At 50.0% G+C, this 27,352-nt stretch overlaps 1 protein-coding gene across 1 annotated transcript in view; it reads left to right on the forward strand.

The window, feature by feature from the left end:
• Positions 1-21,122, forward strand: part of LOC115911568 (polypeptide N-acetylgalactosaminyltransferase 17) — an 89,423-nt gene extending 68,301 nt beyond the window's left edge. Inside the window, exons 2-6 of the mRNA XM_030962636.1 lie at positions 3,032-3,217; positions 7,088-7,225; positions 9,431-9,526; positions 16,236-16,403; positions 18,506-21,122. Coding sequence (XP_030818496.1) covers positions 3,032-3,217; positions 7,088-7,225; positions 9,431-9,526; positions 16,236-16,403; positions 18,506-18,634 — 717 coding nt within the window. The 3' untranslated portion in view covers positions 18,635-21,122. The remainder of the gene's footprint in view (positions 1-3,031; positions 3,218-7,087; positions 7,226-9,430; positions 9,527-16,235; positions 16,404-18,505) is intronic.
• Positions 21,123-27,352: the final 6,230 nt, after the last annotated feature.

A 27,352-nucleotide genomic window follows, 5' to 3' on the forward strand; every position in this document is an offset into this window, starting at 1 on the left:
AAAAGGCAAAAATAACAAAACTCTTTACAGAGAAAAAACGAGCCAGGTGCAAGGAGTTCTTGCTTTTGGTAAAACATCTCACAAAAGCAGTTATTTCATTTTGTTCTCTTTATCTAGTGAATTGCTCAGGTGGGACTTTTTGGCTCCTGTCCAGTTGCCTATCCTTAAGTTTGAGGTGAAGTCCCCCAGGTCCTATGAGCTGTCTTTTCACCTAATTGAGGAGAGAAACTTCTGGGCTTTTTTCCTTTTTAAGGAGACAAAGGATAGTTTGGTCACTCCACCAACAAGGAGCACATTCCTACATCTCTGCTGTCCCCTGGGCATGTGCCCGCCCTGGAGGGGCCAAAGCCACCCTGGGAGGTGACACCAGGCACTGCTCCAGGCTGGGGGCTCCTGGTGCTGCTGGAAGGGGGAATCCAGCAGGCTCCCTGAAAATTATGGCCCACAGGTGGGAGGAGAGGTGGTGAGGCTGGAAGGGATCCCAGAAACGCTGGGGGTTCCAGTAATTGTGCAGAATGATCGTGCAGAGCAGCCTGCTTGGAATGGGGCTTTGGAGGGACTGCCCAGGGCCTGGAGTCATGTCTGGAAGGTAAAAACTTCTTGCTGGTGACAAACAGGCAGGTATGGCAAGTCTTCCTGCAAATCCCCTGTGTGAGATCAAAAGAGGGTCTTACAGGATTTTATTAACTTGTAAACTGCAATTTAAGGGAATTTGAAGCAGCACGTGAAAGAACAGTAATGAACAAACATTTTCAAGTGGGAGAAATCTGTCCCTGCCATATGTTTCACTGATTCATCCCTTCTGCAGGAGGGGGTCTGGAATTGTTTGAGCTATTCCAGTCACTGATGCTTTTTATTTGGGGGGAAACACAGCACTGAATCTTTCACCAGGTGAGGAAGAGACCTGATCCCCCTAAAGCTTTGGGCACAGGTTAATCCAAGGGTGGTTTGGCTTGGAAGGGACATAAAGATCCTGCAGTTCCAACCCCACAAACGCCCCTGTGTGTGTCAGTGCTGGGCAGAGACCACACCTGGACGTGGGCTCTGCTACCAGGTTGAGATACAGGATCATGAGATAACGTGGAGAGCTCAGAACTCCTTTCTCCCCCTGCCCTGGTGTCCTAGGGTGACGTTATGATGCTTGTATCCCCATTTGTGTGTTCTGTTTATTATGTTCTGTGCCTTCAAGACTGGCTCTGAGGAGCGAAGTTTCGTTTTGTTTTTGTGAAAAACGCCAATCACTTGTTTTTAAAATTTTAAAAGTTTAATAGTAATAAAATGCTTATAAAAACAGCAATATAATTAGAGTAATAAAAATTTGAACAATTGAGATTAGGACAATACGAGACAATAGAAACAAAGAGTTACAGACAGTCTGGGTACCTTTTTCTGGGCAAAATAAGCCCAAAAAAGGACACGTGTTAACAGAGGATTAACCCTTAAAAGGAACAGCCTGTTGCATATTCATACACCTCATACATGATGCATAAATTCCACTCAAACACAGGATTCTGTCTGGGCAGTGTCAGCTTCTTCCTCTGAATCCTGACGGCATCTTCAGGGCTGAGCAAGGCAGGAAGAAGTTCATTTCTTCTGATAATGGAGCAATAAATTCTCTTTCTCTGAAAGATTTAGGTGTCCTGTGGCTGCTATCTGGCACAAGTACCTCACTCCTTTCTTAAAAAAAAATATCCCACATACATAGTTTCTATTTTAACTACAAAAGTTACATTTTAACTACAAAACTACATTTACCATACTATTAAAATGTTAATACAGCACCACTAATCAATACAACAAAATACATATTGTAAATATCTGCGTGGAGCCATATCATATGCACTTTTCACAGTTTTGTTATCAGCCTGGGTGATAACAGGGACACACAGACAGGGCAGTACATGGTGCTGCTTTTGCTTTTCGCTTTGCTCTTGCTCCTGCTTTGCACCTACTTTGCTCTTGCTTTTCCTTCTGCTCATTAGTTAGTTTAGCTAAGCAGCCCAGATTTTCCCTGGACTGTTTCTCCTTTCCCTTTTTTGGAACCATTCAAACCTGCTCCAGACTGGGGCCTGGGAACACCGAGAGTTTGCACCTTGTGGCTGCAGCAGCTGCCCCAGCACAGGAGGGACTGAGAACAGAGCGACCACCCCCGAGAGAGACTTTCTGAATTTGTCATCTTTTTCCAGAGCGGTGACAGAGTGTTGTTCTCAGAATCTCTGCTGGCCAGAGTGACTCTGAGATATGTACAAGTTTCTTTTTCCCAGCCCAGCAGTCGATGAAGGAGTCAGGATTCTTTTGTTCTCGTTCTCAAGGTTGTTTATTATTTCTTATCTATACCATTCTTTCTCTGACTCGCTGCAGGTCTGTCTGTCAGGTCGGGTTGTGGCACACTGCCCGCCCCAGAGGTGGTGTTGTCTTTTTATACTAAAAACTACGTGTGCATTATTTACCATAACTTCCCAATACCTATCACCTATGTTAGACAGTGAGTTTCTATTCTAAACCAATCTAAAAGTGCCACCATCACAGCAGAAGATGGAGGCCAAGAAGAAGGAGAAAGACAGAATACACCCAGATTCCTCCATATTGCCTCCTGAACTAAAAACTCCAAAGATTTATTTTTTCACCCTGAGATAAACTATTATTCTACTTAAACTATCTTGACTTGTAATTCTTCATATAAGGGTTGGTAATTGTTTTTCCATGGGTCAAGATCAAAGGCACAGGGGTCTTGGGCTCTGTGCCAAGGTCTCTGAGCCCCTTGGCAGGGTCTGGAGTCCTCCAGGGCAGCCAGAGGAGTTTCCTGGGTCCTGACATGTTGTCATCCGGTATTGTTCATTTTGTGTGCTGGGGGTGCTGTGCCTGTTAAATAAACAGGTTCTTTCCACTTCTCTCTGAGGAATCCTTCCTGGGGGAGGGCTGTGTGGGTTTGCTTTCTAGAGGGGCCCCCTTTGGAGGTTTTCTCCCAGATTTGCCCTAAAGCAGGACACCTGGGTGCCCGTGCTGAGGGGCTGTGGTGGCTGTGTTGCAGGTGTGGCTGTGTGGGGGCAGCATGGAGGTGCTGCCCTGCTCCAGGGTGGCGCACATCGAGCGCAAGAAGAAGCCCTACAACAACAACATCGGCTTCTACACCAAGCGCAATGCGCTGCGCGTGGCCGAGGTCTGGATGGACGACTACAAGTGGCACGTCTACATCGCCTGGAACCTGCCCCTGGAGGTACAGCCTGCCCTGCTGCTTAAAACCTGGATTCTGGAGCAGCTCCTGTCCCTAAGCTCAGCCCTATCCCCCGGTGTCAGCCCCAGCAGAGCTCCCACAATCCTACTTCACAATCATCCTAGTTTTATTCCCCCTTGCGGCCGCCCTAGAGAATAAATGACTCAAACTCTAATTAACTCTAATAGTTTATAAAAACATTGGTCTTGTAAGCCAAAGATTGAAGACTAAACCCCTTCTTAGAGTTACGCCACCATCCTATCTGAGGAAGAAAGGATTCAAACCCTCATCTCCAACTCCCAAAGCTGGCATTTTTCACTAAACTACTTCCTGACTCTTCCACTAAACAGCCCGGAACAGCGGCTTTGAGGGAGAGGCCCCACGAGCTGCAGGCTGGGCAGGGATTCCTGCTGCTCCCACAGCCTTTCCAGTGTGGTTCTAAGAACTAAACCTGGACTGTGGTGTTTATCTCCCCCCTGGGTGTTTCCCCAGCGTGAGGGGATGTGCTGACACTGCTCTGCAGGTGGAGCCTGTCTGCAGACAGGTTATTGATGGCAGTCAGCAATGTGTGACCGTGTTCACAGGGGGCCGAGGATGAGGGAAGAGACGAGGATCTCACTCCATGTTTCAGAAGGCTGATTTATTATTTTATGATATGTATTACACTAAAGCTATACTTAAAGAATAGAAGAAAGGATTTCATCAGAAGGCTGGCTAAGAATAGAAAAAGAAAGAATGAATAACAAAGGCTTGTGGCTCAGAGAGTCCAAGCCAGCTGACTGTGATTGGCCATTAATTAGAAACAACCACATGAGACCAATCACAGATGCACCTGTTGCATTCCACAGCAGCAGATAATCAATGTTTACATTTTGTTCCTGAGGCCTCTCAGCCTCTCAGGAGGAAAAATCCTAAAGAAAGGATTTTTCATAAAATGTGTCTGTGACACTGTGAGTGCCTCAGGTTTATTCCTGTGTCGCTTCCAGCCCAGCTGAGGTTCCCAGTTCATGGACGCTGATCCCTTGCAGAGCTCCCCAGGAGCTGGGGCTGTTTGTTTTCCCAGTGCTGGAAAGGTTAAAGGTAAAGGATTGCAGGTTGGTGCCTCACAGAAAGGATACCCTTGCTCTTAAACCTTCCCCTTATAGAGCTTTGGTGGTTCCTTTGCTTTCTGCCCAGAAATGGTCAGGTTTTCTTGGATCTGACACATTAATTTTGGTGCCATAATTTTGGTGCCATAACGTGCCATATGCCACATAAATCCACCTCACAGCTTGGTGAATCTTTGGGAAACCACGAGGTGCCACCAGGTGAGCATGTCCAGGCACACATCCTGCACAGGGATCACTCCCTGCATTTTGGGAAAGGCTCCAGGAGGGATTTCTGCAGGTCCAGGGCTGCTGCTGGGGCTCTGCCCTCCCTGCAGGCTGTGTCTGATCTTGGAAGCCAAGAGCATCTCCTGGTTCCTGGCTCCAAACCCTGCAGGATCAATGCCCATTCCTGCACTGGCACTGCCAGGGGGGAGCAGGGAGGTGGGCATGGGGAGGCAGTGATGCTCCTGGGTCATGGGTGGGATGAGCAGGTGAACGAGCACTGGGGGCTGCCCAGCTTCCCTGGGAGGTCAGACTGGTGCCACAAGTGTCCAGCCACCCCTTGGTGCTAAAAATGAACACAAAATATTCCTCAAAGAGCTGCTGAGCCCTGGAGCTGCTGAGGGAGCACCCCCAGCTGGCGTCTGCTGCAGGACTCTGGGAAAACAGGGAAGCACAAAACCCTGAGCTGCTGCTGCAGCTTGCTGAGCAAAGGGGCTGCTGGCATTGGGGGCACAGCAGCCACAGCTTTGTGCTAAATTCCCAGGGTAACAGCCTGGGAAGGGCCAGGAGCTGCAGGTTTGTGGTCCTGGGGGTGGGGGGAATACAGGAATAGAGAAGGAAAGGGGAAAGGAAAGGAAAGGAAAGGAAAGGAAAGGAAAGGGGAAAGGAAAGGGGAAAGGAAAGGGGAAAGGAAAGGGGAAAGGAAAGGGGAAAGGAAAGGGGAAAGGAAAGGGGAAAGGAAAGGGAAAGGAAAGGGGAAAGGAAAGGGGAAAGGAAAGGGGAAAGGAAAGGGGAAAGGAAAGGGGAAAGGAAGGGAAAGGAAAGGAAAGGAAAGGAAAGGAAAGGAAAGGAAAGGAAAGGAAAGGAAAGGAAAGGAAAGGAAAGGAAAGGAAAGGAAAGGAAAGGAAAGGAAAGGAAAGGAAAGGAAAGGAAAGGAAAGGAAAGGGGAAAGGTGCTTTCCCAGGGAGCTGCAGTAGGGCTCTGGCTCTGACAGGCATCACTCCAGGGGCAGCTGCCTCCAGGTCTGAGGGAATTTGGGGATCTTAAAAAGAGGCTTCAAAATCCAAATGCTCAGGATCAGAAATCCTGATCCTTGGGCTGATTCCTTTTTAGAGGCGAGGCATCATCCTCCTGCTCAGGAACAGATTGGGAGCATTGCAGAAAGGATTAAAATCCATCCTGTGGAGCTTGGAAAAGGCAGCATCACATGGATCAGCACTGGGGGTGGGAACAGGCCTGGGTGACCCAAAATCAACTTGAGATTTTTATGTATTCCCCATAGGTCTGGGCTCCCAAAAATCCATTTGAGGTTTTTATACTGGTCTTTTCCCAATCAAATCAAGATTTAATTTGAGGGAAGCCTTGTTGGGAGGGGGAGGTTTTCGGGCTGTGTGCTGGGTTATTTTGGGATGCCAAGGCAAAGCCCTGCCCATCCCAGGTGCTGCCTGGCTGCTCTGAGCCCCACCTCTCCCCCACCCAGATCTCAGCCTGTCCTGCCTCCCTCCACTGAATCATCTTTATTTTTACCTCTCAGCTACCAGGGGCACGCTGAAACGGTGTCTCTTCTAAAGCAGAGTGAATAATTCATTAGGAGATCATTACAAGCATTGTAATGGAAAATTGCTTTCCCAGTTGTGTTTAATGATCTCTGGGAAGACAAGAGCAGGAGCTGGAGCAGAGGGGGAGCCCGGGCAGTGCAGGGGGAAGGGGCTGCTGTGCCTCCTTTGGCTCCCAGGGTGGAACAGGGGGGAGCTCTCCAGCCCTGCTCCAGCCCCTGCTGGGTTATTGCCCAGGCCCAGCTGTGTCTGCAGAGCAGGGGGCTCTCCAGGGAGACCATTCCACCCTGGAATTGCCCAAACTGCCAAGAGCTTCTGCTGAGCTTCAGCCTCAGCTTTTCTTCTCATGCAATTTTTATCCTTTATTCTCAACTCTCTGCCTGTGCTATATTTGAATCTTGAACCTTTCTCTCTTTCCTTCATTCTTTTCCCATTTATTTTACACCTTTTACCCCTCCCTTCCTCTGGGCTGTGTCTCAGTGGGGTCAGGGATGGGTTTGGTGCTCAGTGCCCAGCCAGGGTTTGCATTTCCACCTTTTAGATCCTGATATCCACTTGCTGCTAAACCTGTGCCTCAGAACCCAAACAGGAGGAGAAATTTTTTAAAATACCTTGTTTAAAAGTACAGATCAGTCTTTGTCAGATGGATCCAAACCCAGGAGAATTAGGAGGACTCCCCAGTTTCACTGCACTTCCCAACCTTCCTCCAAACCTTTTCTTCTCCCTTTGGCTCCTCTTTTGTAAATTATCCCTGAGGGCCTGTCCAGCATCAGCCCATGGCCATTGCAAGGGGCCTCAAAACCCAGCAGAGAATTTGGTGTCCCCCTCTGGAAGCCACATCTTCCTTCTGATGGTTTCAGCCCTGGACATCCCAGAATTCCTGGAATTACTCAACCACAGGCAGTGCCCAGGCAGCTTTGAAAGATCTCAAAGCTCAGGGAAATAATTGCATTGTACTTTTTTTGGGAAGTGTGACCATTCAGTGATGTCCTGTTGTTGTTTTTCAGAATCCAGGGATTGACATTGGTGATGTTTCTGAGAGGAAAGCCTTGAGGAAGAGCCTGAAGTGTAAAAATTTCCAGTGGTACCTGGACCATGTTTATCCAGAAATGAGGAGATACAACAACACCATTGCTTATGGAGAGGTAATTTAGTCCCTTAGCTCAGCCTGCTAATATTTACACTCCCTGATGAGAAACAGCCCCAAAGGAGAGGAGTCTGAATCAAAACTGTCTTTTTCCATGTAATTATCTAAATTTGCATAATTCTGCTCCCAGTTTCTTCTAAAAACTGGTTTGGGGATTTGTTGCTGATCTTGAAGACTGTATAAAGTAAAAGATGTTAATACATCATTTAGTGAATTGACAGAAATTATCCATATTTCCCATTGACTCCATGGATTAAGCAGCTGTATTTGTATTTTTAATACACAGGCATCTTCTAAAACCCTGAGACTTGAACTCAGCCTAATTCCTTGACAAGGTCTCTGGAGGATTCAGTGCCTTGTCACAACAGCTTAAGGACAAGATAAAATAAGGGGACTTAATTCAATCTCTGCTGGCTTTGAAACCATTCTGGGAATATAGAAAGAGTCATTTATGGGAACTAATAACAAATACTCTGCTGCAGTGGAATTGATGGAGTGGTGGCACTTGGAACAGGCTCCTCGAAGCCTGGGCACCCCAGATGGGTTATTCATTTTTATTCATCTCAGGAAAAAATTGATATCAAAGTTACTTAAGGCCTTCAAGCTAAAACCTCCCCAGAATTTCTATTTTCATAGAAAATGAAATTTCAGAATGGTTTGGGCTGGAAAAAAGCCCAGCTGGAACAAGGATGTGATGCTTCCAAGGTGATCCTTGTTCCAGTTGGGATTTTTTCCCTGCCTTGTTGAGCACTCTGAGATTTCACTGAAATCTGAGGGATTCTGCATTGATTTCTGGCAGCCTAAACCTGGGTTTGTCCCCACCCCGCATGACCAAACACAGAGCCAGCTGTGGCCAGGGATGCTGCTCCTTGGAATGGGGATTATTTTACAAAACCAATTATTAGGCTTGGATTTAAAGAAAGGTTTAATGCTCTGCAAGTTTTCCTTGCCTGATTATTCCTGGTGACACAGCAGTGAGAGCCAGAGAGGATAGAGAGGGCTGAGCATCCATTTCCTGCTTCTCTCTGATAGAGAGGGCCTTAACTCTGCCCCTTTTTGTGCCATAACTTCGCACCTTTTCTGCCATAATTCTGACAATTTTTCTACCATAACTCTGCCCTTTTCCTGCCATAACTCTGCCCCTTTTATGCCTTAACTCTGCCTCTTCTGTGCCATAACTTTGCTCGTTTTTGTGCCATAATTCTGCCATTTTTGTGCCTTATCTCTGCCCTCTTCCTGCCATAACTCTGCCCTTTTTCTGCCATAACCCTGTCCCTTTTATGCCTTAACTCTGCCCCTTTTGTGTCACAACTTTGCCCCTTTTCTGCCTTAACTCTGTATTTTTTGTGCCTTAACTGTGCCCCTTTTGTGCCATAACTTTGCCTCTTTTTCTGCCATAATTCTGCCATTTTTTGCCTTAACTCTACCTCTTTTGTACCATAACTTTGCCCTTTTTTGCCAAAATTCTGACATTTTTTATGCCTTAACTCTGCCCTTTTTGTGCCATAACTCTGCCCTTTTTCTGCCATAATTCTGCCACATTTTTGTGCCATAACTCTGCCCCTTCTGTGCCATAACTCTGCCCTTTTGGTGCCTTAATTCTGCCCCTTTTTGTGTCATAACTTTGCTCTTTTTCTGCCATAATTCTGCCATTTGTTGTGCCTTATCTCTGCCCTTTTCCTGCCATAACCGTGCCCCTTTTGTCCCTTAACTCTGCCCCTTTTGTGCCACAACTTTGCCTCTTCTTCTGCCATAATTCTGCCATTTTTTGCCTTAACTCTGCCCTTTTTCTGCCATAATTCTGCCACATTTTTGTGCCATAACTCTGCTCCTTCTGTGCCATAACTCTGCCCCTTTTTGTGCCATAACTTTGCTCTTTTTCTGCCATAATTCTGCCATTTTTGTGCCTTATCTCTGCCCTCTTCCTGCCATAACTCTGCCCTTTTTATGCCTTAACTCTGCCCCTTTTGTGCCACAACTTTGCCCCTTTTCTGCCTCAACTCTGTCTTTTTTGTGCCATAACTCTGCCCCTTCTGTGCCATAACTCTGCCCTTTTTGGTGCCTTAATTCTGCCCCTTTTTGTGTCATAACTTTGCCCTTTTTCTGCCATAATTCTGCCATTTCTTGTGCCTTATCTCTGCCCTTTTCCTGCCATAACTCTGCCCCTTTTGTCCCTTAACTGTGCCCCTTTTTCCCCTGGCAGCTGCGGAACAACAAGGCCAAGGATGTGTGCCTGGACCAGGGCCCACAGGAGAACCACACAGCGATCCTGTACCCGTGCCATGGCTGGGGCCCCCAGGTGAGGCTGTGCCTTGATTTGGAAAGACAGGAGTCTGCTAAGGAAGGCAGGAGCCTCCCCTGAAATGGAGAATGCAAACCCTCCCCACCCCTCCGAATTGCTATAAATTTTAAATGAAGGGGCTCTCAGGCAAAGATATGGGAGCAGGAAATAACAGTTCTTTAATAGGGAAGAAAAAAAAAAAAAAGGATAAAATAAACAATGCAGTCCACTAGAACAACACTGCCAGAGTCAGAACCCAAGCTGACACCCTGTGGGTCAGGGTGTTGGCAGCAGCCCCATTGGAATTGTGGCTCAGCCCTCCTGCAATGACAGGTGTGGTTCTGTTGGAGCAGGGATCCTGTAGAGAAGGATGTATTCTGCCTCTGAAGATCCAGTGGAAGAAGAGGCAGCTGCTGTTCCTCTGGGAAATCCAGTGGAGAAGCCGTGCTGGTGTTCCAGAATCTCCACATTATATCCACGTAGGAATGCTTGGCTCCTCCCTCTGGGCGGACATCTCCCAATGGGATGCTGTAGTTCTTATCAGCCATGCAGTGACATTCAATAGCTGTTATCAGCAGATGTCCCCTCCCCAGGGAGGTGTGAATGTAGTCACTCAGAGAGAGAGATAAGGCAAACTGCCCACTTGACAAAAGACAACTGCCATACAGATGGTAATGGAAAACACCTTGCCTTGCAATCTGGAACAGGCTGGCACTGCCTTTGCTCTCCAGGGTTAAAAACACCTCGGGCATATAGGAATGTGCTTTGTGTTGAGGGAGTGATAAAATTATCTTTTGTCTCCTTAAAAGGCTCAGAAATTTCTCTTTTTGATTAGGTGAAAAAGCCACTTCATAGGCTCAGGGGACTTCACCTCAAACTCAAGGATAGCTAATTGGACAGAAGCTAAGAAGTCTTGCTTAGGCAATTTACCAGAAAAAGAAGTGAATAAAGAAATGAATCACTTTTGTAAGGTGTTTTACTAAGAGCAAGAACTTCTAGCACCTAGTTGGGTTTTTCTCTGGTTGTTATTTTGCCTTTTATTGAACTTTTTTGGTTTATACACTGCAACAGAAACCATCCTACTGATTTTTATGCCTCCAAGGGTAGCTGAGCTATCTTGAGTGTGTTATAGACCTCTGAGAGCTTATGAGACCTAACTCAAAGCAGCTCCTATAACACAGGAATCACAGGGGGTTTTTCCAGCTGCTCCTGCTGTGTATTTTCTGGATTCCCATCATCCTACCAGAGCTGCAAGGAAAAGCCTTGAAAGGAGCTGGAAACCTTTGTGAATTGAAAATGTTGGAAAGTTGGGATTTTTGCAGTTTGAAACCAAAAAAAAAATTAAATTTGTTGTTTAAAATAAAATCTTCCAGACAAAGGCAAATAGCAATAATCATGGACACAATCTGAGAGTTTCCTTCCTAAGGCCGAGTTGGATGGAAGGCTGGAATTAAATTATCTTTGAGGTCCCTTCCAACCCAACCCATTGTGGGATTACTTCTGTTCCACCAGCAGAATAAACCCAGACTAATGGGGTAAAGAAAATAATTAGTGCTGTGGTAATGAGCCATTTCAGCTTGGCTGGAATTTGTTTTCCAGCACTCCTTTTGCCTCTCCAAAAGTTTTGGAGCATCTGGGGCCCAGCAGGCTCGAGGAGGTTCATTTTCAGCTAAAAAATGTGCAGTTCAAGAAATGGGAAAACATAAAAATCCTGTTCCCACTCCACAGTCAGCCTGGACTGAGGGATCCCAGAGCTCACCTGAGCTGGGAACCAGCTGTGGGGTGGAGGAAATCCCAATTTGTGTTCCCTGGCCTTAAACAAAGATCAGTCCCTGCTAAACAGAACCTGCTCTTGCACAAAAACCCCATTTTTCTCTTAAATGGCACCAAGTGCCTTTTGCACTTTGTGGCTGGAAATCTGAGCCTCTAAGTGCATTATTGTGTGAGAAACTGGACTGGGCTGCCATTGCCTGCTCGCCCTGGGCTTTAGGGTGAATGGCTGAGAACAGGTTATTTATTTTTCTCTCAGTGTTATTGAGATGAAGCTTGATAATGTTTTCTTTCCCTACTTGAGTTCTGAAGTCAAATTTTGCTGGCTGCCTGGAGCTTGCCCATTTCATCCTTCCTGGTCTTCCCTCTCCTCAGTGTCCCTTCCCTCTTCAGCTGAGAGCCAGTTCTTGGCAGTTCCTGTGTTTCCTGATACATCCAATTAGCGAAACTCCTGGAAAATGCTGGTTTTCAGCAGCTATCAGCGAGTGCAGAAGCTTTGAAATGGCCTTTGTGGCACCATGAAGGAAATTGGGCTTTCCATACAACTGTTTAATTAATGGGCTGCGGGTTGTAATTTATGGCTGGGAATGAAATTAGAAGTAATGGAAACTCTGGTTTATATTTTTATATATATATATATAGATGTTTAATTTTTATTTATTTGTATGTGTATGGAACCCCTCAATGAGTTGTTGAGCTCCTTTGGAGTTGCTCACACCCCAAAGCACATGTGGTGTCCTAAAATCCCCCTTCTCTCCTTCATCCTGGGGCCCATCCTGGACATTCTGACATCCCAGACATTCCTTATTTCAGAAGAAATAAATTATTTCACTGCCAGCCTTGGCAACAGTGAGAGCGGGGCAGGTGTGGGGTCCCTGCTGGCACTGCCACCTCCCAGGACAGGGGGGCTGTGGTGCCTCCTGCTGCTGCCACACCAGGGTGCTGGGATCTCCTTGGAAGCTCTCCCTGTTCCTAAATCCAGTCCCAGCCCAGCCCTGTGCCTGTGGGTGGGAGAGAGGGAATGTTGGGTCTGCCAGGAGGGATTTGGGCCATCCAGGACACTTTGTGTCCTATCCCCAATTTCTGCTCTCTCCTGTGACTGCCCAGGATGCAGTTCAGGGTGGTGGCTCTGAATGCAGCTGAGATTTTGCCTTTACTCACCCATCCCTCACTGAGTAAAATTTTGGGGATTTTTCTCTTCTTTTCCCTTCAGCTTTCTGTTCTCTCTGCTTCCATTCACTTCCAGGTCAAATAATGATGAGACTCCATCATCATCCTTTTATCCTGTAATTATATTGAGGCTGCTGATGGGTTTTTTTGCTGCTTGATGGCTTCATCTTTGAGGCAATCCCTCATGGAAGCACCTTGCTGTAATGATGTATTGCACTAATAATGCAGCCATAGCTCATTGCAGTGACACAGCTATGGTGATATATTAAGGTGATAGAAAGCACTATAATGCTATAAAACTTAAGATAATGTTCATCCAGCAGAGCATTTCATTTAATTATAGGATAAAATATGTTTTGCCCATTTAAGCAGCAGAAGTTGAGGACAAAGCCATCAATACTGAGCTCATGGGGGACACGGCAGGAGCAGGGGTGACGAAACAGCACCCTTTAATCAGATTAAATTGTGGTAAAAGGCAAATCCTGAACATTTTACTGATGGCTGCTAATTGATGTTCTGCTCAGAGCAGAAGGGAAGCTAAACAAGCCGAAATTATTTTCCAATAGAGTCAATGAAGGTCATCAAGGCTCTTATTTCCCAGGTGCTGGGATGTCTAATTAACTTTCTGCCATCCCTGAGATGCAGCCAGCCAGAAATCACAGGCACAGGAGATGGATTGGAGGTGCAGCTTTGCCAGGGGGGATCAGCCCCAGCCCTGGGGCAGCTGAGGGAGCTGGGAAGGGGCTCAGCCTGGAGCAAAGGAGGCTCAGGGGGCCCTTGTGGCTCTGCACAGCTCCTGCCAGGAGGGGACAGCCGGGGGGGTCGGGCTGTGCTCCAGGGAACAGGGACAGGAGCAGAGGGAACGGCCTCAGGCTGGGCCAGGGCAGCCTCAGGGGGGATTTGGGGGAAATTTCCCAATGGAAAGGGTGGCCAGGCATTGGAAGTAGAGTCTCCATCTGTGACCATGATCACAGGGGTCTGAGGATGAGGGAATAGACGAGGATCTGACTCCATGTTTCAGAAGGCTTGAGTTATTATTTTATGATATATATTACATTAAAACTATACTAAAAGATTAGAAGAAAGGATTTCATCAGAAGGCTGGCTAAGAATAGAAAAGGAATGGAATGATAACAAAGGTTTGTGGCTCGGACTCTCTGTCTGAGCCAGCTGACTGTGATTGGCCATTAATTAGAAACAACCACATGAGACCAATCACAGATGCACCTGTTGCACTCCACAGCAGCAGATAATCATTGTTTACATTTGTTCCTGAGGCCTCTCAGCTTCTCAGGAGGAAAAATCCTAAGGAAAGGATTTTTCATAAAATGTGTCTGTGACATCCATCCCTGGAGGTGCCCAAGGAAGGGCTGGAGGTGGCGCTCAGAGCTCTGGGCTGGGGACAAGGTGGGCATCAGGCACAGCTGGGACTGGATGGGCTGGGAGGGATTTTCCAGCCCCAGTGATGCTGGGATTGCCCCAGGGACAGCTGGAGGTGGGAAGTGGCCAGGTGCAGTTTCCTGGATGGGGTTGTATGGAAGGATCTCCAGGGCCTGGGGCTGTCAGTGCCTCTGCCTGGGGATGTGGCTTTGGGCCACCCAAACTGGTGAAGGGCTTAAAGACCTCCTCAGTTTGAGCCACTTTGAAATGTTTGGCTTGGGAATAGTTCTGAACTATTTTCCTTTGTGGTCTTTCCCTTGTTTTTTCTCCTGTTTCAGGCTGGGTCGGGGCCCCTGGTTAAAGATGGAGAGGAGCAGAATAACAAAAGAGGAATTAGGGCTTGGAATTAACCTGTCCTGTGAGGAGAGGCTGGGAGAGCTGGGGGTGCTCACCTGGAGAGGAGAAGCTCCAGGGAGAGCTCAGAGCCCTTGCAGGGCCTGAAGGGGCTCCAGGAGAGCTGCAGAGGGACTGGGGACAAGGGATGGAGGGACAGGACACAGGGAATGGCTCCCACTGCCAGAGGGCAGGGCTGGATGGGATATTGGGAATTGGGAATTGTTCCCTGGCAGGGTGGGCAGGCCCTGGCACAGGGTGCCCAGAGCAGCTGGGGCTGCCCCTGGATCCCTGGCAGTGCCCAAGGCCAGGCTGGACAGGGCTGGGAGCACCTGGGACAGTGGGAGGTGTCCCTGCCATGGCAGGGGTGGCACTGGGTGGGATTTAAAGTCCTTTCCAACCCAGACCATTCCATGGCTCTGTGATCAGGGTTTGGGCTGCCCCTGGCCCCTCCTGTGGGGAGCACCAGTGAATGAACAGCTGGGAGCAGTGAGGAGCTCCGGGCCTGCTCTGGCACACATTTTCACTCTGGCTGTAACTCCAGCAGCGCCTGGGAGCAGAGCCAGGCCCAGCCCAAGGGATCCGGGCACCCTGACTGCATCTGGGCTCGAGAGTTGCAATCTGACCCTGTTACATTGTTTTAACTTGAGTTCAGTGTTTAATTATTACAGCCCAGATAACCCAAACTCCCAGGGGGATTTACTGCCTCTTCCCTGGCATCTGGGTCACAGATATGCTCAGTTAATTAACGTGCTGAATCCTCCCTATTTGTCTGCTGGATAATGGCCTGATTCATAATTTAAATAAGCAGCTGTGGAGATCTTTCCCTTGAACTATAAAAGGCAGGACACTGATTTCCCTTTCTTCTTACTCCAGAATTTAAATGTGTTTAGGGAAATACTGTGGTGGCATTCCTTGAAATGGAGGAGTCCTTTGTGTGCCTGATGTCCCCAGGGGCATCACCCCTGCCCAGTGCTCCCATCCTGCTCCCCCTGGCAGAATGGTCTGAATTGGAGGGACCTTAAATCCCATCCAGTGCCACATGGCAGGGACACCTCCCACTGTCCCAGGCTGCTCCCAGCCCCAGTGTCCAGCCTGGCCAGCCCCTGGCAGCCCTGGGCAGTTGGATCCCATGGGAATGCCTGGGGTAGCTGCAATCCTGGGCTTTTCCCAAGGGCAGGTCCAGGCTCCCATCCCAGGTCTGGCCCCTCTGGCTGGTGCTGCTGCCTGGCTGGAGCCCTGGAGGCTGTGCCAGGCACCCAGAGGCACCAGCCCAGCCAAGGCTGCCGCACCCAGCTGGAGTCCAAGGAAAACCAGCCATTGCCCCATCCCACAGTGTTCCAGGAGGGTGCAGGAGTGTGCTCCAGGAGGGGTTTAAGGTTTGGAATTATTCCTTCCCCTTCCTGTGTCTCAATTGCTCACCTGCATCTGGAAAAAGCCAAACCCAAGCAGGGATAAAAGGCTGCAGAAAGTTGGGATTTATTCCTTCCAAAAACCAAATCCAAGCAGGGTCAAAAGGCTGCAGAAAGTTGGGATTTGTTCCTTCCAGCTCTGCTTTCCCTGTGCATCCCCACAGAACTTCCCAGGGGCTCTGGGTTGTCCTGTCCCTCTGTGCTGGTGCTCTGGGGTGCTGAGGGCCTGGACTCCTTTGGAAAGGATGGAATATCAAGCAGAGCTTTCCTCGTGTTCCTGGGACAGGACCTGGGGCAGATGGGCACTTGTGGCTTTATTTTTACCACGTGTGAGTCTCCCCCAGCTGATCCCAGCTGTGTGGGGCTGGCTCAGAACTGCTGTTCCCTCTGGCCAGCTCTCCAAGAGGTGCCCCATTCCCTGCTGGAGCAACCTGGCAGCATTTACTGACAGGGAATTTCTGCTTTCCCACACAACTGAAGACGCTCCCAAACCCCAAAGGAACGGAGTTTGAAGGATGGGGTGTTTTGCTGTTCCCTCTGGTAAAAGGCTCCCTGCTGGAGCAGCCTGGGGCATTTGCTGACAGGCGTTTCTGTGTCCCCAGCTGGCTCGGTACACCAGGGAGGGCTTCCTGCACCTGGGGGCCCTGGGCACCACCACGCTGCTGCCCGACACGCGCTGCCTGGTGGACACGGGCAAGAGCCGCTTCCCGCAGCTGCTGGACTGCGACAAGGTCAAGAGCAGCCTCCACAAGCGCTGGAGCTTCATCCAGGTGTGTCTGGGGCTGCCCTGGGCGTCCCACCTCTGCATGGGAACAGGTGACCCCCAGCGAGGGGAGGAAATGACACATCTGACTCCCTGGATATCAGAAAGCTAATTGTTATTTTATTCTATTACGCTATTATTTTATTGTATTATTAATTTAATTTATTATTAAATTTACTTATTATCAATAAATAATAAGTAAAATTAATAATAAATTAAATTAATAATATAATAAAAATTAATAGAGTAATATAATAAAATAATAATTATATTCTATTATTCTATTAATATAGAGTAATATAATAAAATTATTATTTTATTCTATTATTCTATTTTTATTTTATTATTATATTACTATTAAATTATTTTTATTATTATTATTTTTTATTCTATTATGGAGAGTATATAATATATATTATAATATATATTATATATTATATAATTATATATAATATATATAATATATTATGTCTAATATATTTATATTTGTATATAATATTATATATGTATATAATATATATTTATATATGTAATATAATATACAATAATATAATAATTATTCTATTATTCTATATTATATTACCCTACATCTAAAACTGAACCTGCACACACATTCAACTCAGCTGCACTCATCTCATGACAGTCCTGACACACACACCTGGATTCAGTTGGTCACTGAATCAAAACACTCACACCAGACTCCAATTACCTATTCCCTTCAGGTAAACAACCTTCCACAATGCATTCCACTTGTGGGCAACAAGAGGAGCAGCAATTGAGATAAGAATTGTTTTTTCATTCTCTGAGGTTCCTCACTGCCATTCCCAGAAATATCCTTGGGAAGTTGTGCCTTGCTTTCCTCTGTGAGGGGGAATGTGGCCACACCTCTGCTGTGTCCCAAGGCCTGGCTGGACACAGCCCCTGGGATGGGGTGGGACAAAGGGGAAATGGTGCCATGGCAGAGCAAATTCCAGCTCCTGGGGCAGAGGGAGGAGGTTAAGAGGGATCAGGGCAGCATTTCAGGACAATTTCTAATCAAAGTTTTCCTTTCTGGTAGCAGAAAGGTGGATCTGGTTATGTCTGATCTGCCAATGACTTCCAGATTCCTTTGTTTCTTGGGGATGAAGAGTGAAATTCATTTTGTCCCAAAGCAGAGTGTAAATAACTGTCTTGGTTTTAACAGACAGGTGTCCGCTAAGGAAGGCAGGAGCCTCCCCTAAATGGAAAATGTAAACCTCCTCCCTCTGAATTATTGTAATTTTGAAACTAAGGAGCCCTCAGGTAAAGATATGGGAATAGGAATAACAGTTCTTTATTAGGGAAGAAAATTTTAAAAAATAAAAATACAAATGCAGTAATACAAAACAACACTGCCAGAGTGAGAGCAGTCCCTGCCCCCTGTGTGTCAGGGGTGGCACAGCCCCATCCCATGGGGGCTCAGCCCTCCTGCAGTGCCAGCTGTGCTGCTGCTGCAGCAGGGATCCTGCACAAGGGGGGAGTTTTCCTCTGCAGCTCCAGGGCTGCTGCAGATGGGCCTGGGCTCCCTCTGGCAATGCAGGGCAGCAGAAAGCTGCTCCTCTGGCAATGCAGGGGGCAAAGGCTGCTGTGCTGCTCCAGGCTCAGATTGGATCCAGGTAGGAATGCTTGGCTCCTCCCCTGGGCGCAGCATCTCCCCATGGGATGCTGGAATTGGATCAGCCCTGCAGGGACACTCAGTGGCCATGGACAGCAGAGATCTCCTGGAGGGAGGATTGGCTGTGGCAGAGATAAAGAAAAAACTGCCCCATGGACAGCAGAGAACTGCCCCAGCTCTGACAGATGGGGATAGAGCACACACACATCTCACAGCCCAGGACAACGATGCAGCTTTTACAGAAGGGTCCCAGCTCCCAGCAGCTGTGGGATTTAAAGGTTTCAGGTGTCCCTTGAATGCTGTCAGGGACAGGGGATGCTCACTTCATTTATTTGGGGAATTATTTTATTATTTGCATTGCATTCCCACCCAGCTGAGTGCCCCTTCCAGCCCAGGGCTGCCCTCCTGCTCCTGCTTTGCTTCCCAGGCAATTAATATCTTCCTTTTTCCATCTTTTCCCATCTCCCCACCTGCAGAACGGAGCCATCCTGAACAAGGGCACGGGCCGGTGCCTGGAGGTGGAGAACAGGGGCATGGCTGGCATTGACCTGATCCTCCGCAGCTGCACGGGGCAGAGGTGGACAATTAAAAACTTCATCAAGTAGAGGCTGGAGGAGTCAGGGGAGTCTGACTTGAGCCACGGCCGAGGGGACTGATCCGCCTGGACTCCTTTGGAAAGGATGGAATATCAAGCAGAGCTTTCCTCGTGCTCCTGGGACAGGACCTGGGGCAGATGGGCACTTGTGGCTTTATTTTTACCACGTGTGAGTCTCCCCTAGCTGATGCCAGCTGTGTGGGGCTGGCTCAGAACTGCTGTTCCCTCTGGCCAGCTCTCCAAGAGGTGCCCCATTCCCTGCTGGAGCAGCCTGGCAGCATTTACTGACAGGGAGTTTCTGCTTTCCCACACAACTCCAAGCTCTCCCAAAGGGCTGGGGAGGTTTGCACCATGACCCTGGCCAGACCTGCCTGGCAAGTGTGGAAACTGAGAAGCTGGGGAGAGGAAAACGTTCCCAAACCCCAAATGAGCCAATTTTGAAGGATGGGGTGTTTTGCTGGGTCCTTGTTCCCTTTTCCCTTTCCTGCCCCTGCATCCAGCCCTTCCCTGAGTTTTGGAGAAGCAAAACACCCCGCAGCAGCTCCCAGGGATCTTTCTAACCCCTAATCACAGAAGTTACCCCAAACAATGCAGTGGAACAAACCCCCTGAGCTCCCCTTGCCCCTCTCCAGCACCTCCCTCCATGGAGAGCCCAAAGGGGTTCCCTTGGGAATGACCTGGGATGTCTGCCTGCCCTTCTGGGTGACAGCAGGAATGTTCTCTGAGGCTTGGACACCCCTGCCCTGCCTGCTCAGGCCTGGCCAGGGTCCCCCAGTGTCACTGCAGCCCTTCCTGGGCTGGGGAAGGGACAGGGAGGGAGGCCAAGGCCCCAGCAAATGGCAGCTTGGCTGAAATTCTTGGCCCTGAAGCCACTTCAGGCTTGTTGCTCTGGTGGAGAGATCTCACCTTGTTTAATTTTGGCTCACAGGAATCCTGGCTACCAAATCTTGGCTGCCAAATCCACCTGGGAGTCCTCTGCCTGTGGCTGCCTGCAGAAGGGAAGCAGGATCCTGCAGCATTGCTGCTCGTGGGTGGGCACAGGCTTTGCTCAGCAGGGCGGAGAAACCAGCCCATCTCCTGCCCTTCTCCCAGAATAATCCTCTTTGTGGCTGCCCTCTGGCTAGGGTGCACTAAAATAGATTAATATATGAGATGGATGTGTAAATATGTTTCCCAAGCTGGGATGTGCACAGAGTCCTTTGCTGCAGAGCACTCATGCCTGTCTTCCATTTGCATCAGGATGAAGCTCCCTGGATGTTTAACGAGCTGAATTTCCAATGCCATGCAGCAGGTTTATAACTGATGTTTTAGTAATTTATTGAACAGAAGCAGATCTATTTCATTGTTCCTTCTACAGCAACTAGCATCACCTAGGAGTGATTGTTCATTTAGGCTTTACAAGGCTCCCTCAACCACTGGGGCTGTCTCTGATTTTTTCCCCTGCCTTCCTTAATGAAGTAAAACCTCTTAGTTGTCCTGACCTGCAGAGTAGAGAGTCAATGTAGAATTTTGCTCTCTTTTTCGCTGTTGCATCATCCCTTGTGTAATAAATTTGAGCACTTCCAAACCCGAAACGACCACAACTCTGTGGATGCATGAGCCAGCTGCCCCTGCCTTTGTTGCTGCCTTCTGAGAAGCGATTTCCTGGTGATCCAGGACACCCTGAGGGCTTGGAGACCCCACAGCTCCGGTCCCGCTGGTAAACACCCTTAAACTGAGCAAATATTGCAGGGGGAGACTATGTGGGTCAAGATCAGCAGCCAGACAGCCCCTGGGTGTTGCCTGTGCTGTGATTCAGCCCAGCTCGGGCCCTGCCAGTGCCCAGGGTGGCAGCAGATGGCTTTTGTCACATGTCACCGTGGTGGGGTGAGGTCCCAGCCCCAGAGCAGGGCTGGGTGGGATGTGTGGCTGCTCCTGGGCTCCATCCTGGCTGTGCTGAGCCCCTTGCCAGGAGGGCCTGGCTCTGTCCAGTCCCTGGCTCTGTCCAGTCCCTGCCTGTCCCTGGTCCCTCTGGGATGGCCGCGTGTCCCTGGTGCCACTGTGGTCCCTGTGCCAGGTGGCACAGACACCCAGGGACAGCACGGGGATCCTGCTGCTGCTGCTGCTGCTGAGCCCTGGGATCCCTTGGGATGTTCAGGCTCACAGCTGCCTTTCCTTCGTGCTCCAGAAGGAAAAGCAGCCCCCGGGCCAGCAGCAGGAAGGGAAGGTGGAGATGAACCCTGGGCTCCAGGACCCTCAGCTGGGCACAGCCCCGGGGAGGTGTTGGCCCCTTCTCCCTGCTCCAGCTTCCAAACCGCTGGAAACAGGAGGAAAATCAAGCTGGAAAGTGGGAATTGCCTCTGCTGTTCTGTCCTGACACCGTTGGTGACTGCAGGGTGACCCCGGGAGAAATCTGCCTGAGATCTGGGTCTCGTTGTTGCATCTCGCTTATCTCTAATCATCTGTTAATTGCTTTAAGAAGTGATCTCCAAGTGATTCTTATTAAATATCTGGTTTGAGCCTCGCCTCTTGAGTGATTTTCAAAAGATTCTCTGCTGCTGAGATACAGAGGCAGTCATCCCTCTGCATTTAATAGAAAAAGGCTGCTGTTTTAATAAAGCTTCCATTTTTAAAAGAAATGCAAATGAAGGAGAGATCAAGAGCGATGGTGGGCACAGATTAACTCCTATCCCATCCGTCCCTGCTGCTGCCACTCCCCAGGATAACAGTTTCACCCCACAAGCTGGAAGGAGATGTGATGTGGCCACCAAAGCATCACCTGCATTCCTGAGCCCAGGCTGGCTGTCCCTAAATGTTCCTGGTGTCACCTGGAGTTCTCCTTGGACCCATTCCTTCCACGCAGGATCTCCTGAGCGCTGGGTTGGTGCTTGCCTGGGTCAGGGAGGGGTCTCTGGTCTCTGTGGGGGCACCTGTGACCAAAGGGAGCTGGGGCACCCAGGTGAGGGTACCCAGTGAGTGTGGCCTGGGCAGGGGCACAGCCAGCCCCTGCTGGGCTCTGGAGCCACAGGGCTCTTGCAGGATGGCACAGGATGGAAACCTGAGCCCTTGTGGGGAGCATTTCCCACCCAGGGGCAAGATCCGTGTTGGAAAATTGTTCCATTTGCTTCAGAGCAGGTGGAATCATGGAATCCCAGAATGGTTTGGGGTTGGAGAGACCTTAAAGCCCACCCAGTGCCTTTCCACTGTCCCAGGCTGCTCCCAGCCCTGTCCAGCCTGGCCTTGGGCACTGCCAGGGATCCAGGGGCAGCCCCAGCTGCTCTGGGCACCCTGTGCCAGGGCCTGCCCACCCTCACAGGGAACAATTCCTCATTCCCAATATCCCATCCAGCCCTGCCCTCTGGCAGTGGGAGCCATTCCCTGTGTCCTGTCCCTCTATCCCATGTCCAAACTCTCTCCCCATCTTTCCTGTCAGCTTCCTTCAGGCCCTGCAAGGTCACAGTGAGCTCACCCCAAAGCTTCTCCTTTCCAGGTGAGCATTCCCAGCTGTGCCAGCCTTTCCTCCCAGCAGAGCTGCTCCATCCCTCTGCTCATCCTGGAGCCTCCTCTGGGCTCCTCCAGCAGCTCCAGCTCCTGCCTGTGCTGGGCCAGGGCTGGGGCAGCTCTGTAGGTGGGGTCTCACCTGGGCACAGGGGCGCAATCCCAATCCCTGCCCTGCTGGGATCAGCCCAGGGCTGGGGGTTCAGGGCTGGGCCATGGCCAGTGTCACCCAAAGCAACCCCAGGGCCCTCTCCCAGGGGCTGCCCCAGCTTGAACTTGGCCTTGTTAAACTTCCTGAGATCCCCAAGGGCCACTCCTGGAGCTGTCCATGTCCCTCTGGATGGCCCTGTCCTCCAGGGGTGTCACTGCACACTCAGCTTGGTGTCACCTGCTGGGTGCCCTTGGTCCCTTCGTGTGCCATTGATGAACATATTTAAATACCACTGGCCCCAAATCTGACCCTGAGGACACCACTGGTCACTGATGTCCAGCAGGACTCTGAGCCATTGACCATGACCTCTGCAGGCAGCAGGGACTCCTCCTGTGCAGGAGCTTTGTGCTGCCCGGGCCAGAGAGCAGAACGTCCAGAAGGTTCTCTCTAAGCCCTCAAATGACACTGAAGTCCCATTTCAATGCTGAAAATTGAACTCATGGGCTCCCAGTGGCAGAGCCTCTGCTTGGGCATGGAGCAGTTTGGGCACTGATCCACTGCCAGTGGCCCCAGAGCTGAGCCCTCCAGGGGGAAGGGGGCACTGGGAACTCTGCAGCTCCTCCTCACAGAGGGGAAGCCATCCTTGCTTGGGCTGGGACTGGGAAAAGCATCTGTGGCCATCAGGAGTCTCAGCTGGATTTCCAAGGACAGTGGGATGGACTCACAGAATTCACAGAATGACTGGATTGGAAGAGACCTTCAAGATCATCGAGTCCAACCCAGCCCCAACACCTGAACTCACCCCTGACAGCCAGTGCCACATCCAGGCTTTGTTAAACACACCCAGGGATGGGGACTGCACCACCTCCCCGGGCAGAACATTCCAGAACTTTATCACCCTTTCTGTAAAAAGCTTTTTCCTGATATCCAACCTGTATTTCCCTTGACTTGATGAAGGACTGAGGCCTCTCCCCTGACACTGCCAAACTTAAACAATCCTTTAAACATCAGAAAGACTTTGGGCCACTTTAGGGACAGAAATAAACCCTTCCAGCTGACAAATGTGGGGGGCTGAGCTCATTTTACTGCAAGGCCAAGATCCTGTGGGGTGGCTGGTCCTGAGTGTTAGGGGCAGGGGGTTCCTGGAATCAATGTTCTTATAAATCAAAAAATTCCCCAAATCAATGATGGCTTTAAGTCTTCCTGCAGGCAGGAGCCCCACAAGGCCCTGGAGCCAGGGGAGCTCCTCAGCTCCCTCAGGATTCAGGGAAGTTCCCACTGCTGGGTTGGGAATCTCAGCTGTGCCTCTGACAGCAACACAACCAAATAAAATCCCAGCAGAACCGAGGAGCTCCAGAGCCCAGCAATGTCCAGCACCCAGGAGATCCTGCCAGGAGCACGTGGGCTGTGTCGCACCCCGGAGCAGGAGTGTGACAAGCACTGCCCATCTCAGCTGCTCCTCACCCAGCAAGGGCTCAGGTGGAGATTTATGGCAGGGAAAAGGGGCACTTCCCATCTCCTGCTGGTTTGGGTGACTCCTGCAAACCCCAGCTGGGAATTTGGCCCAGAGGCTTGGATCCCACGTGGAGCTGAGCTTGGCTGTGCTCAGGGCAGTGAGAAAGGAACAGCCTGGGGAGGGGCTCCAGGGGCTCTGCAGTGCCAGATATTCCTTCTGGAATGTTCCTTCAGGGCTCACTGTCTGCAGCAGCCACCCTGCTCCTCTGTGTCAAGGGCTGTTCCTCTGACAGGAACAACCTGTCAACAACCAAGATCCTGTGGGGTGGCTGGTCCTGAGTGTTGGGGGCATCAACATGGAATCAATGTTCTTATAAATCAAAAAATTCCCCACATCAATGGTGGCTTTAAGTCTTCCTGCAGGCAGGAGCCCCACAAGGCCCTGGAGCCAGAGGAGCTCCTCAGGAAAGGTCCCTGGGAGTTTTCCACAGGAGGAATCCTTGTTTCAATCACACCTGGTGTCTCGGAGGTGGGAGGGGTAAGAGCTCTCCAAGTGCCTTTCCTGGCTGTTGTAAGCCCAGGTTTTATTGTTATGGGCAAGGACCCAGGCAGGAATTAATTCCTGATTGTGCTCTTGGAAATGCAAGCCTGGGGGGAAATGATCCAGAGGGGCACAAGGGGCTGAGCTGAGCTGCACTCAGCACCAGACCAGTGGCAGCAGCTGAATTTTGAGAGTGAAGAGGTGCCACAGGGATCCTCCCAGCCTCCTGACCCCCATGAGGAGATGGGGTGTTTCCAGAAGGTTTCCCCACCATGGAAGCCTCATCCTTGGAAAACTGGCCCAGGAATGCAGCTCTGGGTGGCAGGACAGAGCCCAGAGATCCCAGGCAGTGCAGGAGCTTCCCGGGGCTGTGGAGATGCTGAGCTGGGGGAGCTGTGGTGGGCATGGCCTTGGCTGGCCTGGAGAACACCCAGCTGCCGCCAGCCACCCTCCCTGGCATGGCAGGGGGAGAAAATCCCATGGAAAACTCCTGGGGGGGAGAGGGCACTCACCAGGCACCACCATGGGCAGGATACTGATCTGGGGAACAATAATTGCATTAATTACAGTTACAAATGGGCTGGGTGGTGAGAGGCAAACTGAAACCCCAACAGCCCAGGCTCACCTTCCCCCAGCCATTCCCAGCTCTGCCATTCCAGGAGCTGGAGGTGGATGGGATGGGCTTGGTCCATCCCACTCTGCCTGTGGATCCTTCCTCAGCTCCCCCTGTGCCACCCTGGGGTCCCTCTCATGGGATAAAGTCCTTCAGGAGCTGCTCCAGCGTGGATCCCCCATGGGCACAGCTCCTGAAAGAGCTCCAGGGGGCTCTCCAGGGGCTGCAGCCTCCCCTGGGGCATCTCCCCCTGCTCCAGGGGGCTCTCCAGGGGCTGCCAGGGGTCTCTGCTCCCCTCTGGATCCCCAGGGGCTGCAGGAGCCCAGCTGTTCCATGGGAATCTTGGGGGAATCTCTTCCCCTGGAGCAGCTCCTGCCCTGGTTGGTCCCTGCTGGGCTGGCTCTCTCCCATGTCCCTCCCTGGTCTCTCCCCCAGCAGCTGCACAGAGATTTTCACCCTTTCTGGGAGGAGTTCCCCAGAGCTGGCAGCAGCTCCAGCGCTGGCCTTGGCCCTGGCACGGCTGCCTTGGAGGCAGCTGGAGCCCAAAGTGACACTGGGAGGAGGGAAAGGACAGGACAGCTCAGAATGGGGAGGGAGGGAGCACTGTGGAGAGGAGGGATCGTTATGGAGAGATCATTGTGGAAAGGAGGGATCATTAACGAAAGGAGGGCTCCTTCTGCATTTCTTGCCCAGCTCTGAGCATCTGAGGATGCTCCCCCTCGGAGGGTCCCTGGGGCAGAGCTGTCTCCTCTCCAGCAGCCTGGGGGTGAGGGGACAGTCCCAGCTGGGGCTCTGCTGTCCCTGCTCCCTCTGTCCCCTGCCCCAGGGCTGTGCTGGGAGGGCAGGGGCAGCCCAGGAGCCGTGCCTGGCCCGGGCTCAGCCCCTGCTCAGCTCTGCCCCTTGCCCAGAGTCAGCTCCCAGGGACCTTCACTCCCTTCATGTTTCCACTTTGGTGCTATTTTTGTTCCACTTTCCCTTTGTCTTCAGTGCTGTCTTGTCTCAGTTTTGTGTCTTGGGCTGCCTCACATCCCCTCTTTGTTCTCTGCAGGAGTTTGCTCCATCCTTGTCCCCTCTTGCTCCTTTATTCTCTGTGTGTTTTCCTTTGTTTGCTCCTTTTCCTTTGTTATTCCTTTTGATTGCTTATTTCCACTTCAGCTTCTTTTCACTATCTCATTCTTTCCTGTTTCATCTCTCTTCTTCTTTTCCTCTTGCTTTGTTTTCCCCTTATTCTTGTACTCTGTCCTGATGGTTTTGTTCTTTTTGTGTGTTTGGATTCCTCCCCTCCTGCTTTCCTCCCCTGAGTTCTCATTTTGGGTGGGAAACCAGCCCTTGATTAAATTTTTATCAAAGTGCCTAAAATCCAAATCCAAATCTTTCCCCCCCCTCTTTTTATTGCTAAGAAGGAGACATTAGCCCAGCTCCTGACAGCAACTGGTGCCCATCCTGCTGCAGTGCCTTGGCACAGGTTGGCAGGTGGGGATGCCCTGGCCAGAGCCATGGGTTTTCCAGATTGCAAGAGCTCCCAGCTGTTGGGAAGGATGAAAGTTTGATGAGAAAGTCTCACAGATATGTGTGCTTAGCAGAAAGATTTTTGAATGTAGAATCTGAAGAAGGAATAGAGACGGAAGCAAGTTTGATATAGAAGAAAAGAATTGCTGAGCCAGTCTGACTGGATAACCAAGGAAGCAAAGGGTGTGTTAGTTAGAAGGGGTTTTTATGGCTTAGAGCAAAGGATAAACCCACCTCAAACAAGAAGATGCTTTTACCAAGCACAAAGACAGCACAGGCAAACAAGTCAGCAAATGTGGCAAGCAGAAAAAAGGTTTCAGACTTTTCCCCTGCAGGAAAACTGAGAAACAACTTCTAGCTTAAACTGTAATGTACTGACTTTTAGTGATTGGAGAGCAGTAACATGAATATGGTAATTACAGTAGTTATGATAGGCTATAGATAAAAGTTAAGGTATCAATTGGTTCTGCTGTATGAAGATGCTCAGCAAAGAAAAGTATCTAATGCATTGTAACCTAAACTAAGGGTCTCCAGGCCTGCCTGCAGCTGGAGCTGACAGCTGTGGGCACAGCTCTGTCACCCACCAGCCTGGACTGCTGTAACACCTTGGGTACAATAAACTGCATTTTGTATACAACAAACTGCATTTTGGATACAATAAACTGCATTTTGGAGAGCTGCCTGGAGTCCCACATCTCTCATTTTGGCTCTTACACCCTGCCATGGGTAAGGGCAAACAATGGGTGGATCCTGGTTTCAAGCAGCAGAAATCCCTGGTGCTGGGGGACAGGTCTCTCTGAGGTGGGGGATGAACCTGTGAGGATCACCCATGGAGATCCAGAGGGGCGGCATTCACATTCTCTGAAAAATCCCTTTGCCCAGGATTCTTCTCCTGGGAAGCTGAGGAGCATCAGAGAAAAGGAAAACAATGCTTCTCTCATTTGCTTCTCCTGTGTTGTGCTCATGTGGAATGTGTTTGGAG

Source organism: Camarhynchus parvulus, chromosome 19, assembly GCF_901933205.1.
Source record: "Camarhynchus parvulus chromosome 19, STF_HiC, whole genome shotgun sequence".
In the NCBI taxonomy this organism is placed as follows: domain Eukaryota; kingdom Metazoa; phylum Chordata; class Aves; order Passeriformes; family Thraupidae; genus Camarhynchus; species Camarhynchus parvulus.